At 37.8% G+C, this 23,164-nt stretch overlaps 1 protein-coding gene across 3 annotated transcripts in view; it reads left to right on the top strand.

Moving 5' to 3' along the window:
- Nucleotides 1-22,352, top strand: part of LOC122076198 (ATPase family AAA domain-containing protein At1g05910) — a 46,462-nt gene extending 24,110 nt beyond the window's left edge. For all 3 annotated transcript variants that reach the window (XM_042641518.1, XM_042641517.1, XM_042641519.1), the window contains one exon: nt 22,124-22,352. In XM_042641518.1, the coding sequence (XP_042497452.1) occupies nt 22,124-22,337 (214 nt within the window). In that variant the 3' untranslated portion in view covers nt 22,338-22,352. The remainder of the gene's footprint in view (nt 1-22,123) is intronic.
- The last annotated feature ends 812 nt before the right edge of the window (nt 22,353-23,164 follow it).

Raw genomic sequence — 23,164 nt, 5'->3', positions numbered from 1 at the left:
TGTACAAAATTTTGGTCGAAATTTTGGTATCATTTCAGTTTCTCGCCTGTCTCAGTACATTCCATGTGTTATAAATACCATATCTCGGTTGAAATTTCGGTATTTCGATCGAAATTTTGACTTTATCTCGCCTGTCTCGGTGGTTTTAGTTCCATTTGCATATTTTGAAGGGAAAACACTCCAACAAGCCTCTAATTAGCCATATCATCACACATTTTGACTTCTATTGGACTTCTACAAGATCTACACATTCAAAGCTTAGGAAAGATAAAGTTATTTCTCCAAAACCAGGTAAAATTTTCAGAACAGTTCGACGGTTGTTGCCAAACAAAGGTGCAACTCTAAAACAATGTCATGTCCTAATATTTTTACATTTTTATGTTCTAAGCATGTTTATTAACCTTAAAATTAGTTACCCATCAAGTTTCAGATCAAAATATGGCTGTTTGACCACCGAAAAAAGAAAAAAAAATACCATTTTGGTCGAAATTTTGCCGAAACGAAACGAAATTTCAGTTTTTGAACCCACCGAAACACCGAAACAAAATGAAACGAAATTTTGAACCTTGATCATAAGTAAGATATTCCAAATAATACCTATTGGTGGCAATCTAAGGTTCATTCCCAAAATTTAAATTCAAAAGCACTCTATCAGAGTTTACATGAAGCAACATCCTATTACAATCATCTACTAAAGTAAAATAAACTAATAGAAAGCTTCACGTCGCCCTCGAACTTGCTGCATCTCGTACCACCAATCTACTCTGAAATGTCATATTTAATAGAGTGAGCTCACAACCCAGTAAGATAGAATGTAATAAGGGAACGACTCAGAAACAATCAAACTGTTAGAGATACTAGTTATGTTGCTCTAAGGGTACTTTAGTCATTATGTTTTATTTTTCCCTTTTTCCCTCCTTAGGGAGGTATATTTAATATCCTATAAATATGTTAGTGAAGTAATATATTGCTGTTAGTGAGATTTTACTCACAACATTCTATTCCACCATACCATCACCTCCTCTCCTTCTTCCTCTTTTACTTCTTCTTCTTCAACTCTCATCTCATTGTTCTTCATAATCCACATATTCTAACTAGGTATTAGAGGTGTAAGGTTTTTTCTTAGAGTTGAGCTATTAGTCTCCTTCCTTCTTCTTTTCTCTTTGGAACCCTAGGTTACAAAGGGGTTCCAAGGAAAGGGACTTCTATGTGATAAGATTGAAGAAAACTTGAAAGAGGCATGCAAGGAGACCATGGGGACACGAAGGGAAGTTTTCCTTTGAAGAAAGAGACACTTGAAGGTTGCATTTAGCAAAACCAGGCTTAGGTAAGCTCACCGCCAACCTTGGAGTGTTTTCTCTCTTTCTCTCTCATTCGGTCAGCTTTGGAGCTAAAACCAGGCTCATTTGGATCACTCTAGGGTGTATTACCACCCCTCTTGGTCTCGCTACAAGCCTCCTTGAGGTGTGCAGCCACAATATGATTTTTCCATTGAATATAGGGTACCGCCAGCCCTTTTTTTGGGTTTTTTTCTTTGAAATGTGGTCTGTGATGCTTCTGATTGCTATGTGTTTGTAAGGTATGTTGTTTAGGGCAATTGAGCTCCTATGTTATGATTCTACACCTTGAAGAGGGTAGATGCTGTGAATTTCCTTGAAGTATATGCTTGGTTTGGCTGTTGGAAATTTTTTTTTTTTTTTGGGTTTAGGGAAAGCATGGTAGAGTGTGTACTCCCCACCTTGTGTGTGATCCTTTCCCTACATTATGTCTGATGATAGTGGACTTGGGGCCCTCTTGGGAGATATTTCAACAAGTGCATCGAGTAGTTCTACTCCTCCTACCCCTATGGTTTTTGATAACCCGAATGCTCAAATTTCTAATGTGAAGTTGGACAACACAAATTACTTGGATTGGGCTCATTCTATGAAGCTTTCTTTGTGGAGTAGGGAAAAGTTTGTGTATGTTATAGGTACCATTGAGGCTCCTAACCCAAATGACCCATCATATCCAAGATGGGAGACTGAAAACTCCACTGTTATGACATGACTGATTTTTTCTATGAAACCTGAGATTGGAAGAAGGTTTATGAGGAAAGAGACTACCAAGGATATTTGGGACAATGTTACTAAAACTTTTAGCCGTGTGGGTGACTCGACCAAAGTGTATCAACTACTTCGAAAGGTCATTGCCATGAAGCTAGGGAATAGAACTATTTTTTGAGTACTACAACATTGTCATTAGTTTCTGGAAGAATATGATCACTATAGGGACCTCCAACTGTTCAATCCTGAAGATGAAGCTAAGGTTTATCAAACACTTGAAAAGGAACGTGTTCTTATCTTACTTGGTGGTTTGAATCCCGAATATGAGCCAATTTGGATACAAATTTTGGGCCGGTCTCCTTCTATCCCTTGATGAAGTGTGTAGCTATAGTGAGGAGACCAGGCGGGTGGCCATGGAACCTGCCCCTCCTCTTGAGCGGTCAGCTCTTACTACTAGCTCTCAGTGAGATTGGCGTGGTGGTGGCCGAGTTCAAGGGCCACCTCATGGAGATGACAGACGATGTGGGAAATATGGGTACACCAAAGAGAGATGTTGGGTTCTTCATGGTCATCCTCCTGGCATGTAGGGTGGATCTAGTGGTGCTTGTGGTGGACGTAGCGGGGGAGCTAGAGCCCACCGTGTTCAGACCGAGACTAATACTACAGGGTTTACTCCCAGCATACCGGCAGAGCACAGTTCTCTTACTAGAGAGGATATTGCAGCATTCCGTAGGGTCATGTCACAAGTGGGGGGTCCATCGTCTTCACTTACAGTGCCAGATTCCTCAGCTTCAGCCTTGCAGGTTTCCTTATCTGCTCCTTCCACAGCTCCATCCTAGGTTATTTAATCTGGTGCTACGGATTATATGACTGGTACGTCCCATTATTATGATATGTACTCTATTTGTTCCAGTAGAGATAAGGTCAGGGTTGCCGATGGCTCCCTTTCCTCCATTTCTAGTAAAGGTAGCATTCCTATTACATCTTCCATTTCACTTGATTCTGTTTTTCATGTTCCTAACCTTGCCACTAATCTTTTATCTATGAGTCACCTAACAAAATCCCTTAACTGTTGTGTCACTTTTTCTTTCTTATTGTTTCTTCTAGGATTTGGTAACAAAGAGGATTATTGGCAGTGGGCGTGAGGAGAAAGGGCTCTACCTACTTGAACCCAAGGATTAAAGTATCGGTATCGGTTGCTGTATCGGTCGGTCAAAATTAAGATACGTATCGGAGGGTATCGTATCGTATCGTATCGGAGATATGCTAAGATATGCTAAAGATACACACATAAATGGATAGGGAACACATTTTTATACTCTTTTGCCAAAAAAAAAAAAGTTAATAATGAAAGCTACATATAACATGTAGAATGCATAAATACTAAAGTAGAAGGTATCGTATTGATAGACAAGTATACTGAGTTGAAAACGTTCAAAATAATGAGGTTTCTTATAGTTTTTTCTTTTCTCATTGCCATTGCCACTGTGATGAGTGCTATAAAGAGTGTCGTGGTGGTTCAAATCCTTGGCTAGGACCTTTTTCTTTAATAGGAGCAACTAAGATGATGTTCTGCACTTGTCGAATATAGGCACAATATTTACCCTAGTTGAAATATTTATCATAGTGGGTTTCCTATTCATTGTAGAATCTTCTATACTACTCAGGAGTGGCCAATGTTGGTCCTGCATAAGTTCCATATCCATAGCCTGAAGAAGCACTTGAAGATACATGGTGTCCATATCCGGATGAGGAACCAGCGTGATCTGAACTTCTGTACTGCTTTGGATTTGCAAATGATTGTCTTGTATAAGTCCCATATCCATAGCCTGAAGATGCATATGAAGATACATGGTGTCCATGTCCGGATGAGGAACCAGTGGGATCTGAACTAATGCTCATTGACTCCATGCTACTCATCAATGCATCAGTAGTACTCGGATTGTGGGATCGCCTACCCCTCCGACTATAAGACTTTGGTTGTGTGCGAGCACCATGATGATTATCTGGGGTTGCATGTGTAAAATGCAGCCTCCTCTGTGAAATGTACCAGTACATAAGTTTGGCCACCACCACTACCACCACCACCACCACCACCACCACCACCACCACCACCATCATCGTCATCATTATTATCATCATCATCATCATCATCATCATCATCATCATCATCGGTACCATCCTTGTTTTGATCATCATCATCACTATCTGGTTTAGTTACACTATATGTAGCACCTGATCTCGTCCTCTTGATATCGCCATCATCGGAGCTATCATCATCCTCTTGCATAGTTGATGGTGCTTGGGTTTCATCATCAACAATATTTTTAAAATCTTCATTTATATCTCTAATGAGGTCCTTTATAATGGGATCAGGTGTGGTTTCTCGTCGATCTTCAAATAATTTGTCCATCACTAAAACCTTTTTAGTGTCCTCAATCCATCCCCTAACTGGATCTTCCTCATCGAGTATGTGGGTGATGTCAATTGGGTTGACATCAATATCATCCCCTGATTTATCAAATTCTAAATATTTCATCTTTAATTCATGTTGTAGTGCACATACACTAGCTTCTCCAGCTTCTCATAACTCAGACGATTCCGAGGTTTGGTGTGTATCAATCCAAACGTACTCCAGTGACGTTCGCAGTCACTTGAGGATGCCGTGCATGATAATATTTTCATTGCGATTGGCCTCAAGTTTGGAGCACTTCATCCATAGTTCAGCCACCAATCAGCTGTACAAAGATAATTGCAACATTAGGAGTTTGAAATAAATTTGAAATACAAGGATAGCTGATTAAACCTAAATTACCAGGGCATTGTGTTCCTCTAGCACGGGTAGCTAAATGATCAGCAAAACCACGAGTGGACTCTCAGAAATACTTCACCTATAAAGGTATTAACATATTAATACGCCACTCAATGTATTAAATATTAATCAATATGTAAGTTTAGTAGATTACTAACCTCTTCAACTGCATCTTTGGCCGAATCAATATTAGGCGCTAACTTGTTGATAACATCTTTCAAAGATTCCATCAAATCTTTCCTAAACCTTAAATTGTTTGTGTAGTGAAGATCCGGATTCAAATAATAGGCTGCACATGGTTACATTTTATTTATTGTTAACGATTAAGTATATTATATTACTAATAAAATCACTTATAAATTTAATTGAGAAATTACCTACCCGATGAAGGTCTTGAACCAAATTAGTTTCCCATTGACGATTTATAATTTTAAAAAATGCCTTGAATGACTTTGGGTTCTCCTCTTCTATCTTCTGTTTGACAACTTCCATACAATGCACTATATTTCCCATCGTCTGTGCCTTATCACCATCAACTACTTCAAGTATCACATATAGTGGTTGCATAATCTTAGTATGTCGGTATATCCTTCCCAAAACTTTGTTGAGGTGATTAGGTCTTGAACAACTTTTCCAATTTCAGTGGTTGCATATTTACTACTGAACCACTCATTAGAGGTGAATGACTTAACTAGCCCTTCTTTCTGTTTTTGAAGACTATCAAGTGCAATATAAGTTGTTCCAAACCTTGTTGCTGCGGGCCTCACCAAGTCACATTTTGTGTATTTTCTCATCAATGCCAACACCCAGCTGTGATTGTAGATGAAGTTGATCATCTTGGCATCAGAAACCAATGTGTGCACTTTGTTCATTTCTCCAATGTTCTTGAACATCAAATCAATACAATGAGCTGCACAAGGTGTCCAATATAGGGTGGGATACTTCACCATAAGTAAGATACTAGCCTTTTTGAAATTGGAGGCATTATTAGTCACAATCTGGACAACATTATCTGGCCCAATGTCCTGAACAACTTCATCCATTAATTTAAACAAATACATTGAGTCCTTGACATCTGAGGATGCATTGAAAGACTTATGGAATATCGTTTTTCCATCACAATATATGAGAAAATTGATGATGGACATCCTCGTCGGTCCACTCCACCCATCACACATGATGGTCATTCCATATTCAGGCCACTTGTATTTAAACTCTTCAATGTATTCATCCACCTCTTTCACAATAGCATCTAAGTATAGCCCAACAATTTCATGAGGTGTGGGTGGCTTCACATTTTTCCCACATGCCTGAATCTCCTTGACTATAGCCTTGAAGCATGGATCTTTAGCTTTGTGAGGTGGAATCTTAGAATTGTGGAACCACCTAGAGATTGCTTTCCCAATTTTCTTACTCAATGTCTTTGGTTGCAAAGCCTTTTCAATCCTTTGTTGCCCTTCATCATGATGTTTGTATGGTGCATCTCTCATATCTCTAATTTATGGGCTCCTTTTCCCCTTGCCTTTACCACTGGAGGTGAATTTGTCAAACATGCCCTTCACAGTGCCTGCAATATCTACACTTGGACGACTTCCAGAGCCAGAACCTTGTTTATAAATCATCGGGCCACCACGCCTAGGTCCTACAAATTGACTCTTCTTAGCTGTTTTGTTATCTATTATTTTTCTTTTGCTTTCTCCTTTGAAATATGCATCGCTTGTGCAAGCTGTTGATCTTTATCCTCTGACTCCATATCGGATCCTTCATAATCCTCATGATCGCTTAGATTCTCAACCAATCTATCCTCATATTCAACAGTTTTTTTTGCTTTATCTCTACTTCCCCTTAAGTGCTTCCTTATTGCTTTGCTTACTTCATCTGGGCACTTTGTACACTTGGCAACATTAGAAAATCCTCCAGCCAAATGTTGTTTATGTCTGGTAATTCCACCTCCTAGGTGGATAGTATCACAGTAGTTGCATTTTGTCCACAACCTATTGCCTTGTACTTTCTTGGCTGTAGCCCATTTAATATCCCTAGACCGTTCTTTAGGCGCCATCTTCCTGCAAAGATACATAATGAAACTTAATATGCTTAATTATTGATTTAGTATTTAGTAAATAATAGCATTTTTTTAGAAACTAAAATGAAATGCATCCAAGAAAAAAAAGACTTTTTTGTATGTTTCCTAATTTACATAAACTTGAAATACACACTTTTTTGGGAAAAAATATAAATATAATTTCACATCACAGTCATTGGCCAAGTAAATTATAATTTTTTTTTCAACTAAAATGAACTGAATTTTCTAAAAAAATTATATTTTTTTAGTATTTTTCTTAATTTTTAATTAATTTTCGAAATAAAAAAATTTTAAAATACAAACTATTTTAAAAAATTAAATTTTTTTATAGAAGTTGTAGATTAATTGTTTTTAAAGAACATATAAAAATCCACATATTGTAGACCAATAAATTTGAGTAGATCTAAGAAATAAAAAAAAAAAAAAAAATTTGAAACCCACTTTTTTGGGGAAAAAGTATGGGTTTCATTTTAAATCATGTATTTAGTAATTATAAGTTATAACATTATTTTTAAGAGTTGAATGAACTAAATTTTCTAAAAATAAAATATAATTTTTTTTGTATCTTTAATTAATTTCGGAATAAAAAAATTTTAAAAATACATTTTTTTTGAGAAAAATCAAAATTTTCCATAGAAGTTGTAGAACACTTGCTTTTACATAACATATAAAAAATCTAAACATTTTTAATCATTAAGCATGAGTAGATCTAAGAAATTTGAAAAAAATTGAAACCTTCATTTTCTTTTGAAAAAAGTGTGTGAATCCTTATGATTTCATGAAATAATGATGCACAAAATACGATTCTAAGTATGGTGAACCTTAGATTTGTAAAAAAACTTGAAAATTTTAGCCTAAAGTTGAAAAAAGTGAGTAAAGATTCAAGAACTTACTATTCAAGACTTTTAAGTTCAAGGTTCTTCTTGGACTATGCTTTTTTCCTTGCTTGGACCATTCACTTCTACAATGTTTTCTTCAATCTAGCATTGGAGTCTCCAAAAAAGTGTGTGAATCAAGGGGGAAGAACGAAGAGAAATGTAGAAAACTATTGGTAAGAGAGTTTGAAGTATTTGTTTCAAACAAAAAATGACCATTTCCCAACTTAAGTAGCCGTATCGGTACGATACTGTACGATACAATACTGATACGTACCGATACCCACAAGATTTTTTTTATGTTTCAAAAATTGGTATCGTACAGTTCGTACGTATCGTACCGATACGGTACGATATGATACAATACTACCGATACACCGATACACCGATACATATAGACTGTAAAAAAATTCCCTGTAGCGTATCGGTATGTATCGTACCGATGACGACCGATACGGTACGATACGCACCGATACTTAAAACCCAACCTCAATCTCATTTTTTAGCTACAGCTCAATCCTATGTGTGTGGACGTATTGATAGCAGTTCTGTGGACTCTGTGATGTTGTGGCACCAACGTTTAGAACATCCATCTTTTGTTATTATGAGGAAACAATTACTTCATTTATTTACTTCTTTTTCTAGTTCCCATGTCTTTCATTGTGACCTATGTATTTTTGCCAAACATTGTCGGTCTTATCCTTATCATGGTAATAGATCTATTGTTCCTTTTCGCATTGTGCACTCTGATGTTTGGGGGCCCTCTACTACTTATTTACTTGGTTTTCGCTACTTTGTTTCATTTTTTTATTTTTCTTGTGCTACTTAGACTGTTCTGATGAACCATAAGAATGATGTGTATGATGCCTTTAAAATTTTTTATCATATGATATGTACACAGTTTGACACCAAGATTAAAATTGTTCGTTCTGACAAGGGGGAGTATATGTATGGACTCAAGGATTAAAGTATCGGTATCGGTCGCCGTATCGATTGGCCAAAATTAAGATACGTATCGAAAGGTATCGTATCGTATCGGAGATACGCTAAGATACGCTAAAGATACACACATAAATAGATAGGAAACATTTTTTAAACACTTTTGCATAAAGAATTTGTTAAAAAAAGCTATTGATAACATGTATTATGCATAAACACTAAATTGAGGGTATCGCACTAAGAATTTAAGGTTTGTAGTTGTCCCATAAATGTAAAATCTTTGTTCCTAACCTTGATTTCCACTTTAGTTAGAGAGAAATATGGTTGGTAGCAACTTTGGAACAAAAACCCCTCAAAAAATCGTATTTTTCTGAAAAATTACCCATATTGGCCATTATATGACCGTAGCGCACTGTATCGGTACATACCGATATTCATCGATACGTATCGATACTCACCGATTTGTACCGATCGATACATACCGATACATACCGATACTCACCGATATGTACATTTCACCTCGATTTTATATTTTCCATAAATTTGTATCGGTGCATATCGTATCTTATCGATGTGTATCCGTGGTGTATTGATGCATATCGGTATGTATCGTAGGATATATATCGATACAAAAGGATTTTAAAAATTCAATGTATCGTATCGGTGTGTATCGTATCGCCGGGCTAAATTTAAGATACGTATCGGAGGGTATCGTATCGGTATCGGAGATACTTTAAACCATGTGTATGGTGGCCTTCAAGACTTCTTTATGGATAATGGCATTATCCATCAGTTAGCTTGTGTTGACACACCCCAACAAAATGGGGTAGCTGAGAGGAAAAACCGCTATTTTCTGGAAATCAGTAGGAGTCTTCTCTTTGGCATGCATATTCCTAAAACTTTTGGGCTTATACAATCCTTATTGCTACTTTTTTGATCAAGTGTATGCCAACAAAACTTCTTGGCTCTAAAACTCCCTTAGACACCTTGTGTCGTTAGTCTTCTTCTTTCTATCTTCCACTACCAAGGTATGCAAGTGCTAGCATCCTTGTTCTAGACGAAGTCTTCTCTCTAAAGATGTCACCTTCATTGAGTCTGCACATTTTTTTGCACCTTATTAGCATCCTTTTCAGGGGGACAGTAATAGAATTAAAAAGGGTACTGATGAAATCCCTTTTCTTTCCCCATGTGCCTATTTCTCCTTTTGTGCTTGACATTGGGAAACACAAAGTGGTGGATATTATTAATGTTGATGATCATTCAATAGGTGGTTCAAGTTCAGGTAATGAAAAGGTGGCCATTGTGTACACAAGGAGGAATAAGAAGACCTGCCAAGAGTCTTCTCGGAATCCAACTCTTGAGATCCACCACCCTCAGTCGCGTAATATCCTTCCTTCCTCATCAGAGTTAGATCTTCCTATTGCTATTAAGAAGGGAAAGAGAGCTTGTACTAATCCTATAGGCCAGTTTGTTTCCTATGACTCTCTCTCCCCTATAGGTGTTGCATTTACTATTGCTCTCTCATCTGTTTCTATTCACAAGAATATTTCTGAAGCTATGTCTGACCCTAAGTGGAAGCAAGCCATGATTGAGGAAATGATGGCCCTCGAAAAAATTGTATCGAGAAATTGGTTGACCTTACAAAGGGGAGAACTCCAGTTGGATGCAGGTGGGTCTACACAATCAAGTATCGGTCATATGGTACTATTGAGGGGCACAAGGCAAGACTGGTGGAAAAGGATACAGTCAAGTGTATGGCATTGACTATCAGGAGACATTTGCTCCCGTGGCTAAGCATAACACCATAAGGGTTCTTTTATATATAGCGGCGAATAAGGATTAGCCATTATATCAATTGGATGTTAAGAATGCCTTCCTACATGGCGACTTAGAAGAGGAGGTTATATGCAAACTCCTCCTGGCTTTAAGTTCCTTTCAGCTGCAGGAAAAATGTGTCTTCTCAAGAAGGCTTTGTATGGTCTTAAACAATCTCCGAAGGCTTGGTTTGAAAGGTTCAGATAGGCCATTCTGAAGAATGGCTATTCACAAAGTCAGGCTGACCACACTCTGTTCACTAAGCGTGGTAATGGCACCATTACAGCCCTGATTGTCTATGTTGATGACATTGTGGTAATTGGAGATGATGGAGATAAGATAGCCAAGCTGAAGAACTACTTAGCCTAACAGTTTGAAATTAAGGATCTAGGGCCCTTAAAGTATTTACTGGGGATCGAAGTGTCTAGATCCAAGAAGGGCATAAATATATGCCAAAGGAAGTTTATCCTCGACCTATTGAAAGAAATGGGAATGTTAGGCTACAAACCTGCAAGTTCTCCTAGTGAGCAGAATTATAAGCTGGGAGAAGATGCTGACCCTTCTCTTGTTGTTGCAGGGGAATATCAGAGGCTAGTTGGGAACCTTATTTATTTGTCCTTAACTCGCCAGAAATTACTTATGCAGTGAGGGTAGTGAGTCAGTTTATACATGCTCCCAAGAGTGGGTACTTGGATGCGGTTTACCGTATTCTCCGGTACTTGAAGTCTTCTCCAGGAAAAAGACTACTTTTTTCCAAGCATAACCACATGAGAATCGAAGGCTTTACTGATGTAGATTGGGCTGGCTCAGTCTCTGATAGGAGATCCACCTCAGACTATTATACCTTTGTAGGTGGAAACCTAGTCACATGGCTAAGCGAGAAACAACCTGTGGTGGCTCGATCTAGTGCAGAGACAGAATTTAGAGCCATGACTCATGGAATGTGTGAGCTTCTCTGGCTGAAAAGGCTAGTCAAAGAATTGGCATTTGATACTGAGGCACCTATGATACTTTATTGTGACAACAAGGCTGTCATAAGTATAGCCCACAATCCTATGTAACATGACAGAAAAAAACACAGAGGTGGACAGAAACTTCATTAAAGTGAAGATTGACTCTGGTTACATATGTACACCTTTTGTGAGGACTGGAGATCAGCTGGCTGATATCTTCACAAAGGGTCTTCTTCGTCATCAGTTTAGTTCTCTGCTGTCCAAGCTGAGAATATATGATATTTATTCTCGAGCTTGAGGGGCTCGTTAGAGATACTAGTTATGTTGCCATAAGTATAGTTTAGTCACTATGTTTTATTTTTCCCTTTTTCCCTCCTTAGGGTGGTATGTGTAATTTCCTGTAAATATGTTAGTGAGATTTTACTCACAACATTCTATTCCACCATACCTTTGTCTCCTCTCCTTCTCCCTCTTCTACTTATCCAACTCTCTTCTCATTGTTCTTCCTAATCCACATATTCTAACTCAAACAACATACAATGATTAAACGATTACTTTTACTTTTCAAAATTATCTTTATATTCAAATAGAACCATTTGCAAAAAAAAAAAAAAAAAAAAAAAAAAAAAAAAAAATCCATTTTCTCACTTAGCTGGCATTGGGGGAAGTGAGCTGCTACCATTCCGGGACATGAGAGGGTAATTTGGCCCCCCACAAATCACACAATCACATAGATGTCACACCACTGTGCACAGTGGGTATAAATCCCGTGGCTCAACAAGACACCCCTCTCTTGTCCGATACGGAGCAGTCTACTTGCCCTCATACACTTTCATAGATTCACATTCTCACGAAACCACATTTTAGTCACAATAAACAAAGACGCCAATCAATTTTTTACAAAGAATGCTTAAAACAACATCCACGTTTACTTACATAATTTAATATCTACCACGTAACAAGCCACATATGAATATAATTCAATCCCTACATATAAGTGATCATAACGTCAATCAAAAGGTTACAAAATTCAACAGGCCATTATAGTCATCTCATGCAGATATAATTCAAACATAACACACGCTGTGGCCTGTGGTGTACACTTACTACAGTTCCACTTACCTCCGTTTGCAAAAATGTTATCTCCCTTTTGAGTCCCAAGTGTTCAGGAGGTCCCAATTTGAATTTAGGAATGCCCTATACTAGTTACTATCCTACCCAAGATTTGGGTCACATAATAGGTTTCAAGTAAAGAATAAATGTCTTAAATTGATTTGGGTCCCATATTGGGTCCTAAGAAAAATATCCGATTAGTTTAATTTGGGTTCCATATTGGGTCCCAAAAAGAATCTTAGATTTGGTCCCTATGTAAAGAACCCATACCTATTGATATGAGTCCGATGTTGGGTTCCAGAAAGAATATTAGATTTGGCTCACATGGGTGTAAAATTCCCATATAAAGAATCTTTATACGATTTGGGTCCCATATTGGGTCTCCAAAAAAAAAAAATCCTAATTGGTTCCTAGGAAAACCCTAACTCTAAAATAAAACCCTAAAACAATTAGGGTCACACGAAAAACCCTAAATTATTGGGTGATAAAAGTCCAACCAGACCACTAATGAATAAAATCAGATTTTATTTGGGTCCCATATGTCTTAAATTGATTTGGGTACAATATTGGGGCTAAGAAAAATATCCGATTAGTTTAATTTGGGTTCGATATTGGGTCCCAAAGAAAAATATTAGATTTCGTCCCTATGTAAAGAATCCCAGACCTATTGATATGAGTCCAATATTGGGTTCCAATAGAACCCTGACGGAACCCTAACATAATTGTTGAGGGTCATAAGTCTAATTGGATCATACATGAATAAAATCAGGTTTTATTTGGGTCCCATATTGGGTCCCAAAAGAACCCACAACCTAATAGAACATCTCTTACTATTAACAAGATTTGAACCTAGGACCTCTAGATAGACAAAGTATTAACCACTAAGCTAACTCATTAAGTCATTAAATAGTGCCTAACTTTAAATATTTAAGCAAGTTTAGGGAATAACGTAAAAGAGATATTTATTCTAAGGTTCCAAAATTTGGGGCATTACACGGTACTTGCAGCCTTGCAGGCCCAGTTTTGATATCAATCTCTAGTGATACTCTTCAATTGGTTGGCGATTGGTAGGAAACATCCCTGCGATAGAAACGAATCACCCTTCTGGTTCTCGAGTCGACCTTTGCTGCGTGCTAGAAGTCCTAACCAGAGAACAGATTTGGTTCTGAAACCTTCCGCCATTTCTGATTTCAGAGGATTATATCTCCCTTGGTTGCTATTATTGGACCCATTAGAGCATGCATACGTTAGGGCTTTGGAGTAGGAACCTTCGCCAGAAACCTCGAGTCCAGCTGACAGAAATTGCAGGTGTTCTTTCTTTCTCTTGACCTTCCACTAGTTCCACCGCCTGCAACCTTTTCCCAACCCAGGATATGTTATTTTAACCCCTTATTTCCATTTGTGCCCTCCACTTTATACTTTATTTTCTTGTTCTTCCAAGACTACCCCTACCACATCTTACCTTACTGCATTTCCATTTGTTAACTTGGCTTCCTGAAATTACGATTCTGCCACTCTTTAAGAACTTTTATATATATTTACAGTTCTGCCACTTTGATTTAAAACTTGAGAATAATTACAGATTTGCCACTCTCTCTTGTAATTTGGGTATTTTCTATTTGGATGGGCCCATAAGCGATCCGATTCCGGTTTTTGGAACCCGGATCCACATGAGTTCCTGATCTGTTCAGGAATCAGAAACTGGATAGAAAGCTGGAATCACAGGCCATCATGACGTCCTGCTGTCAGGTTGGTTGTCATGGCATTCAGATTTCTTCTGTCATGCGACAGTTGTATTTTGGAATCAGATTTTATTTTCTTCCTTTGCTCATAACTACTTCTAGAATCTGATTTGGCCAAGCACCTAAGCATGTTTTTGGGGGAAAATTTCCATTCATGAATTGTTATCTTTATTTATCTATTCCCTGTTTTAGACTTTTGGGTTCTGATGAGGTGGTGTTATGCTATTTTCTATGCCCACCTCATTGTATTTTAGCTATTATTTGCTAGCAAATTTGTTACATATTCAACCACCCCCTCCGCCCCAACCCCCCACCCCCCCCCAAAAAAAAAAAAAAAAAAAAAAAAAAAGAAGAGGGAAAAAACCTCAAAAGCAAGCACACTTCTAGTGTTTAGCTACGAGCAACTGCTAGGAAATCACACAACTCCATCTGTATATAGAGGAGAAGGTGAGCAACAACCAGACTTGGAAATTTTATTCAACTAAAAAGCTCTACCATTACCATAAAAAAATGGTTAGGATACATATATTAATAAAAATTGAAGGCATGATGAAGAAACCAACTTCATAATGCTCAAAGAGGATTTAAAACTCGAGATGGCAAACATATCTTTCATAGTAATTACAACTTAGTGATGATTGTAATTGTGAAAATAGGAAACACAATTTTGTGGAAAGTATTTGTAACTATTAGAAGAAAGAAAAAGAGAAGAAGGAGAAAGTGAAAGAGGTGATAGATGCGTAACCAGTTGGGAGTTACAACTTGTGTATTGTAACTCCCACTCCACTAATATATATATATATATATATGGAATGATTTGAAGTTAATGTTAGAGTCACATGGGTAATGATTACATATATTTCTTTTTTTAGATCACTTCCCTTCCCTTTAATTCCCCTTACAACCCAACATAGCCTATGTTATTTCATGATTGGCAAGTATATGAACAAGAATACACTTGAGATGCATGGGATCAAGGCTAATTAATACTAAAAACTCAAAAAAAAAAAAAAAAAAAAAAAAGAAAAGAAAAGAAAACCATGATTCACACACACAAATTGCAAGGGTTTACACTTTACAAAGTACTGAAGAGTGAAGAAGGAAGAACCAGCCGACAGAGAACCTTCCTCCTTCGAATCTTGCTACGGCAGCGAGGATTCTTTTCCGGCATCCTCCGGCGAAGCTTCGTACCCTCCTCTCTGGGTACGTTGTTGTATATTTCTTTTTTCTCATCTTCTTTCTTCTTCATGCTACGGTGACTGGTGAGAGTTTGTTTGTTTTTTTTTTTTTTTTCTTCTTTCTTCTCCATTCTTCTTCATCCTACGCCTACGGTGAGAGCTCAGTGCTCTACCTGTTTTTCTTTTCTTCTTCCTTCTTCTCCTTTCTTCTTCCCTTACTTTATATTTCTGTTCGTACCTGTTATGAATTGAGAATTCATATAACTTCTTTCTTCTCGATTCTTCTTCATCCTACGCCTAAGGTCAATTTATATGAAGTTACATGAATTCTGAATTCTGCCATTACCTTCTATTTCTATTCCTATTTGTTTCTCTCAATTCAACCAGTGGATGAACTCAAAATTTTAGTGCGTAATCAACCCCAGTAGACCATCCTTCGGTTATAATATCAGTCCCATCTACAGGTTTGATCTCGAGTTATTTAACCTCCTATATTCTATCCACAAATTATTGTAATGGAGTTATATCTTCTTCCTTCTTCTTCTTCACTTCTTCACTGCAACAGTGCACCCTGCAGCTCTTTTTTTTTTTTCTTTTTGTTGGATGGGAAAAATGTGTTGTACTGTTGTCCCCTTTATTTTTTCCACCTTCCATGTTTGTGTAACTACTATGAATATTCATATGATTGTATGTCCTTTAGCATTTTACATATTCCTTTCTTTTTTTCCAATAATTTGCTTTCCCATGGAACAAAGTTCGATTATTTATTATGGCTGCCATCTGTACATCATGTTTGGAGATGCTAAATTAGCTCCTATGATCGTGTTTATAATTTTGTTTCATAATTATATATTTATATTATATGCTACGATGATTATTGATGATTGATGAATGGTGAACTTAGTTTATTCACTTTATTGATTTGTTTTTTTGATGAATATCTTGCATTGGTATGGAGTATGAATCTTTAATCTTTATTTAGCATATGAGTAGTATTATATAATTTTTAATATGCCATTTGAGTCAAATAGAATGATTGTATAAAAAATATAACACAAGAACGCTTTATTCAATAAGGCGACGCCTTATGCCCGCCCTATCGCCAAAGCGCTCCGAAAGACCCTCAAACGCCTAGGTCACCTCACCGCCTTAATAACCTTGGGTAGAACTGGAATAACAGTAAAAAGAAATAAATAAAAAGAAGATAAAACTATCCCTACTCATTTGGTATTAGCTCTAACTAGTAGGTCTTGATTTACACTCCCTCTCAAGCTGGAGCATAGATGTTAATCATGCCTAGCTTGTTACAAATATAATACACTTGAGCACTTCCCAAAGACTTTGTAAACAAATCAGCGAGTTGTTCTCTTGTACAAACATTACTAGGAGAAATAAGTCCTTGTTGCAGCTTCAAAAACAAAGTGACAATATACTTCGATGTGTTTCGTTCTTTCATGAAACACAGGATTCGAAGCGATATGAACAACAACCTGATTATCACACTATAATTGCATTGGCGAATCATTAGTAAATCCAAGTTCAGCCAATAGCTGTTTCACCCACATCAGTTCACACGTAACATGTGCCATAGTCCGATATTTTGACTCTGCACTAGATCGAGCCACAACTATTTGTTTCTTGCTCTTCCATGACATAAGGTTCTCTCCAACAAATGTATAGTAACCTGTAGTTGATCTTCTGTCAATAGGAGAAACAACCCAATTAGCATATAAAAACCCTCAACCCGCCCAAGTCCGTGGTCAGAGTAAAGTAAACCGTGTCCAGGAGACTTCTGGAGGTACCACTGAATACTCATAACAACCTCCCAATTAGGCATCCAAGGAGCAGACAAAACTTTGCTCACCACACTAACAAGAAAAGCAATATCAGATCGAATCACAACCAAATAAATTAGTTTCCCAACAAGCCTTCGATACATTTTAGGATCCCCCAAAACATCACCATTATTAGCTGTAAGCTTTCAATTGGGATCCATGGGAGTATCTAAGGGTTTAGAGCCCAACATTCCTGCATCTGAAAGAAGATCATTAAAATATGTTTGTTGTGACAGCGAAATTCCTTCCCTTGACTGAGCCACTTCCACACCTAGGAAATACTTCAGCTTTCCCAAATCTTTAGTCTGAAATTTCTATTGTAAATGTTCCTTCAGCCTCTCAATTCCTGGCGAATCATCTCCTGTAATGACAATATCATCCACATATACAACAAGAAATATCCGTCCTGTGACTAAGTGCCAAAAAAAGACCGAATAATCACTACAAAACCGTGTCAGCCCAAACTCTACAACCACCTTAGTAAATCGATCAAACCAAGCACGAGGCGACTGTTTCAGCGCGTACAAAGGCTTCTTGAGCTTGCACACTATACCATACTCCCTCTGAGCAACAAACCCAGGAGGTTGCTCCATATATACCTCCTCATGGAGATCACCATGCAAGAAGACATTCTTTACATCCAATTGAAACAAAGGGCAATGATGGGTAGCAACAAGAGAGATCAAAATGCGAACAAAAGTAAGATTAGCCACAGGGGAAAAAGTATCTAAGTTATCCACCCCATATACTTGGGCATAGCCTTTGGCGACAAGCCGAGCCTTCAAACGGGGCAATGAACCATCTGTATTCACCTTCACCACAAAAACCCAATGACAAACAATAGCGGATTTTCCTGAGAGTAGCAGATCAAGGTCCCATGTCTGATTGTCCTCCAACGCCAATAGTTCCTCAGTCATAGCAACCCGCCAACCAGGATGAGACAGAGCCTCTGCAACAGACTTAGGAATAGGATGACTCTCAGTAGTATTTAAACAAGCATGAAAGGTAGGGAACAAACCATAATAGAACACAAAGTTAGAAATAGGATGCTAAGTACAACCCCGAACACCCTTATGCAAATCAATAGGTACATCAAGATCTGAAGAGGAAGCGGAAGAAGAATTACCTGATTCAGGACCAGCAGACAGCAGAGGCAAGGTAAAAGAAGTGGGGGGGAGGGAAAATCTTGCTGAGGGAAACATTGGTACACAAAAATAGGGCATGATTACGGAGGCAATGGCGGAGGCAATGGTAGAGATGGAGGAGGAAATTGAGGAACAAAAGACTGAATAACATATAAAGTAATATCATCATCATCATCTAATTCAGAAGCAACAGAAGAAGGGTCAGAATAAGTATTGGACTTAAAGAAGGAAACATCAGCAGTGACAAAATACTTGTTCAACTCAAAGGAATAGCAATGATAATCCTTTTGAGTTCTAGAATAGCCAACAACATACATTTAAGAGCTTTTTTATCCAACTTGGAAATGCATGGACGATGATTACGAATAAAGCAAACGCTACCAAAAATACATGGTGGTAAAGCAAACAAAGATGCATAAGGAAATAACAGAGAATGAGGGATCCCACCACGTAAGATAGAGGAAGTCATGAGGTTAATAAGATAACATTCTGTTAAAACACCATCCGCCGAAAAAGGTTTGGGCACTTTCATCTAAAAAAGAAGAGATCAAGTGACCTCCATTAAGTGTATGTTCTTCTTTTCTGCTACACCATTTTGTTGTGGGGTGTCGGCACGAAGACTGATGTAAAATGCCACGTTGAACCATAAAAGTAGTAAAAGGAGAAAAAATATATTCCTTGGCATTATCACTACGAAGAGTGAAAAGTAGTATTGAACAATTTTTTCATTAAGTAAATCCAGGCAACTCTGGAAAATTCATCAACAAATGTAACAAAACAACGAAATCCCAACCTAGAAATAACTGGACAAGGACCCCAAACATCTAAATGAACTAGAGAGGAAGGTTGGTTAGACTGTTTATTGACCCTATGGGGAAAGCTTACACGACGCAGCTTACCAAATTGACAAGACTCACAATTTAAACTAGAAATAGACAGAATCTGAGAATTTAAACGTCTCAAACTATCCAATGAAGGATGACCAAACGACAATGAATTTGGTGAGGTTATGCTATGCTTGAACATGCCACAAGATTAAGTGTCATCAAGTAGATACAGCCCCCCGATTCACGACTCTACCAATCGTCCTCTTCATTGTAAGGTCTTGAAAGACACAGGAATCAGAGAAAAAGGTCACAGAGCAATTATGAGTTTGAACGAACCTATTGACAGACAAAAGGTTAAAAGAGAAATCCAGGTAGATAGAGAACAGAAGATAATGACAAAGAAGAAGTGGCATGAACAGTGCCTATACCAGGAACCTTGGTTAATGAACCATTGGCAAAGGTGACATTAGAAGACGATGTATGAAAAGAAGAAAGTATACCTGAGACCATGGTCTGATGCACCTGAATCAAAGATCCAAAGGCGGGAAGCAGTTGAAAGACATGTAGGGGCATACTGGCATTACTTGTCTGAACAAATGTAGTAGTAGATGGCTAGGATGACTGAGAAATCTGAAATTGAATAAAGCGTGCATACTCATTAGACATCTTCACCGTCTTACCCTCGGACTGTGAAGTGGATGTAACAGCAGAATCAACAATAGTAGCAGAATTGACAAACTGTTGTTGAGATGGTTTGCCATGAAGCTTCCAACAAACCATTGGATGTGTCCTGGGCGACCACATGGTGACAGGTCTTCACTGAACTAGAAGTCTCTGAATTATGCTGAGTATCAGAGTTGGGGGTTTTAGTAGAACCAGCCCACAACCATGACTAGTTTCACCACCTGTCCCACTATTGGGCTCACGGTCAGGTGTAAAAGAAGCTAGGGCTGAATTATCAACTAGGGTGGAATCACGCGGATTCTCACAAGATACTCGTAGAACTTGTGAAAAAGTGTTTGAAAGTGTGGCTACCTTATCACCGCCCAGAATTTGAGAGCAAATGGAATCAAAATCCTTCCCAAGACCACCCAAAAAGCCCATGACGGCAAGGTGCTCTCGCTGATTTTGCATCTGTTCCACATCAGAAGTAATAGGAAGTAGGGAATTCGGTTCCTCATACATCTTCTTAAAGTCGGAAAAATACTGAGTCAAAGGACGACCCTTCCGATTAGCCCTATGGACCTCCTGAGATAACTCATATATATGGGAAAGATTGTTCTGTCTAGAGTATAAAACATTTAGGTATTTCCATAGCTCCTTAACTGTATCAATATGGGTAACCAAGTCAACAATTTGATTCTCCATAGAATTAAGCATCTGTCTCAAAATCCTTGGATCAGTCGTTTCCCATGATGTATCTGCGGCTGGTTGAGTCTTTGTTAAGTGATCCTGGTGACCAGGACCAGTCAAACCAACTTAACAATCTTTTTTCATTGTTGAAAATTGCTAATCATTTCTAACCTTTTCTCAGTAATACGATTAGAGGATGAAGAAACAACCGCAGTGGTAACACTCTTCGGTGGTTCAAACATCATTCAAAATATTCAGAAAATAGAGAAACTATGAGAAGCTGTTGAGACCCATAAATTGATACCTGTAAAACCCGTAACAAAAATCGATTTTGTTAGAAAACGCAGACAAAACCCTGAAAATTGCTGTCCACCTCTGAATCTGATACTCCAGCCACACTCTTTACTTCACCATTCAACCACACCAAGAAGAGACCTAGTTCTTAATTCATAACTTGAACTAGACCCTAAATAGTCCCATAAAACAGCATAGGGTGCTGCACCCCTTCAAACGAAACCGAAAGTAATCCCAATAATTCTCTGAGATGAATCAACCAATAATGGTTAAGGCTTTGACAGGGAGTTGAAGAAGACCTAAGGAAAGTTGCAGCAGTACCTAAGGATCTTGCTCTAATACCATGTAAATATTAGAAAAAAGAAAAAGAGGAGGGAGAAAGAGAGAGAGAGGCGATAGATGTGTAACCAGTTGGGAGTTACAACTTGTGTATTGTAACATGCACTCCACTCATATATATGACAACCTAAAGGTTACAGGGGCAGAACTGGAATAACAGTCCAGAAAAATAAAAAGAAGACAACACCACCACTACTCATCTCGGTATTAGTGCTAGTAGGTCCCAATTTATATTAAACTAACATAGATTGATCACAAACTGATATTATATACTTAGATAAACATCATATGATCCCCATCCCCCTCCCCCTCCCCACTTTTTTAACTTCCCATCACTTGTAGTAGCTCATGCTCCTCCATCATACTTTATATAAGGAAATCTGTAGTAAGTTCATTTTGAGAGTTCATTAATCATATATTTCTTCTTAGTCAAACATATTTTAAATTTCTGGTTTAGCAAATTAGGTTACAGATTAGACATTGTAGCTTGTCTGCTGATTTCATGGTTGCACAATGCTCTCAAGCGTGTATACTGTTTTATTCAGGAAAGTATCTTGTTTTGGAAAATTTGTTGTTAGACATTCCACCAGTGGTGTTTCTTCATTCAGGAATTGTCTTTGCATGCTTGCATGGGTTAAGCAGCATCAGAAATGAGCTTCAAAAGTTTCATCTTTTTATTCTTATTTTTTTTATTTGGAAAGGCAAATAATGGAAGAACTATAATGCTCTTTTTGGGCTTTTAATGAATTCCCATTTTTTCGTTTTTTTATTGGTGCAGGATTCTATATGACAAACGATTTAGTGTGTTTCATTATCCAGTCATGGATGAAGATGCACCAAATTATCGCGCAATAATCCAGAATCCCATGGACATGGCTACTTTGCTGCAACATGTAGACGATGGGCAGTATATTACCTGTTCGGCATTCCTGCAAGATTTTGATCTCATTCTGACCAATGCAAAGGTTTGTGAGCCTTTAATGCCAGTCTGACTCCTTTGACTTTAATTCTATTTTCTTACTCTTTCAAGTTTTCTTTCTTATTGTGTAATATTTTGGAAACTGGGCTCACAATGATAATGTTTTGTCAAACTCCCTTTCTTAGAAACAAACGAAGACGCTGGACCATATACTGCAATGCTCAGTTTGGATTATGAGAGTCCAAGTAGCTGGAGGGCATTCCTCCTGATTTGGTGTGGAATTGTGTTCATTTTTGTGTCTCAATTCCTACATTCCACGGATCGAAGTCTGCACCTAAAGTTGTGGAGATTGATTCCTTTTGAGATGTTGGAAGAAATAGTTCCCCTGGGCAAACAGACTAATTCACAGCTGTTTGATCTCTCATGATCCTATGAAGAGAAGTCTTGCGATTGTGAAGCAAGGGAGTCCCAGTCGATTAGATTGGGGCTGCCCACCTTCATTCATTAAATAGATCAGCCATTACAAGTCCTACTAGAAATAGGACAGAGCAAAACTAAATAGGAAACTAGTACTAGCTACAAACTCCTAATAGAACCATAGCTGTCAAGGCGTCGACTTTGCGTCTAGGCGGTTTGCCTGAGGCCTAGGCAACAGTCTTATTGCACTGCATGTCGCCTTGTGTTTCGGCACTTATTTATGCGTTTCTTAAATGATATTTGGCATAAATAAGCAAATACCCCCTGTTTGAATCCAATAAAATAATTCAGAAATCAAATTCCAAAAGGATAAAATGTCAAACCCCCAGAGTAAGAACAAAAGTTGGATTTTGGTTATAGGGGTGATTTTAAACTTTTTAATGCTGAGGTTTTTCTCAAGTATGAAAATTTTATAAATCCTAT

The sequence above is a fragment of the Macadamia integrifolia genome, chromosome 4 (assembly GCF_013358625.1).
Source record: "Macadamia integrifolia cultivar HAES 741 chromosome 4, SCU_Mint_v3, whole genome shotgun sequence".
Lineage (NCBI taxonomy): Eukaryota > Viridiplantae > Streptophyta > Magnoliopsida > Proteales > Proteaceae > Macadamia > Macadamia integrifolia.
The sequence above is the reverse complement of the archived record's forward strand: the minus strand, read 5'-3'. Positions and strand labels throughout refer to the sequence as shown.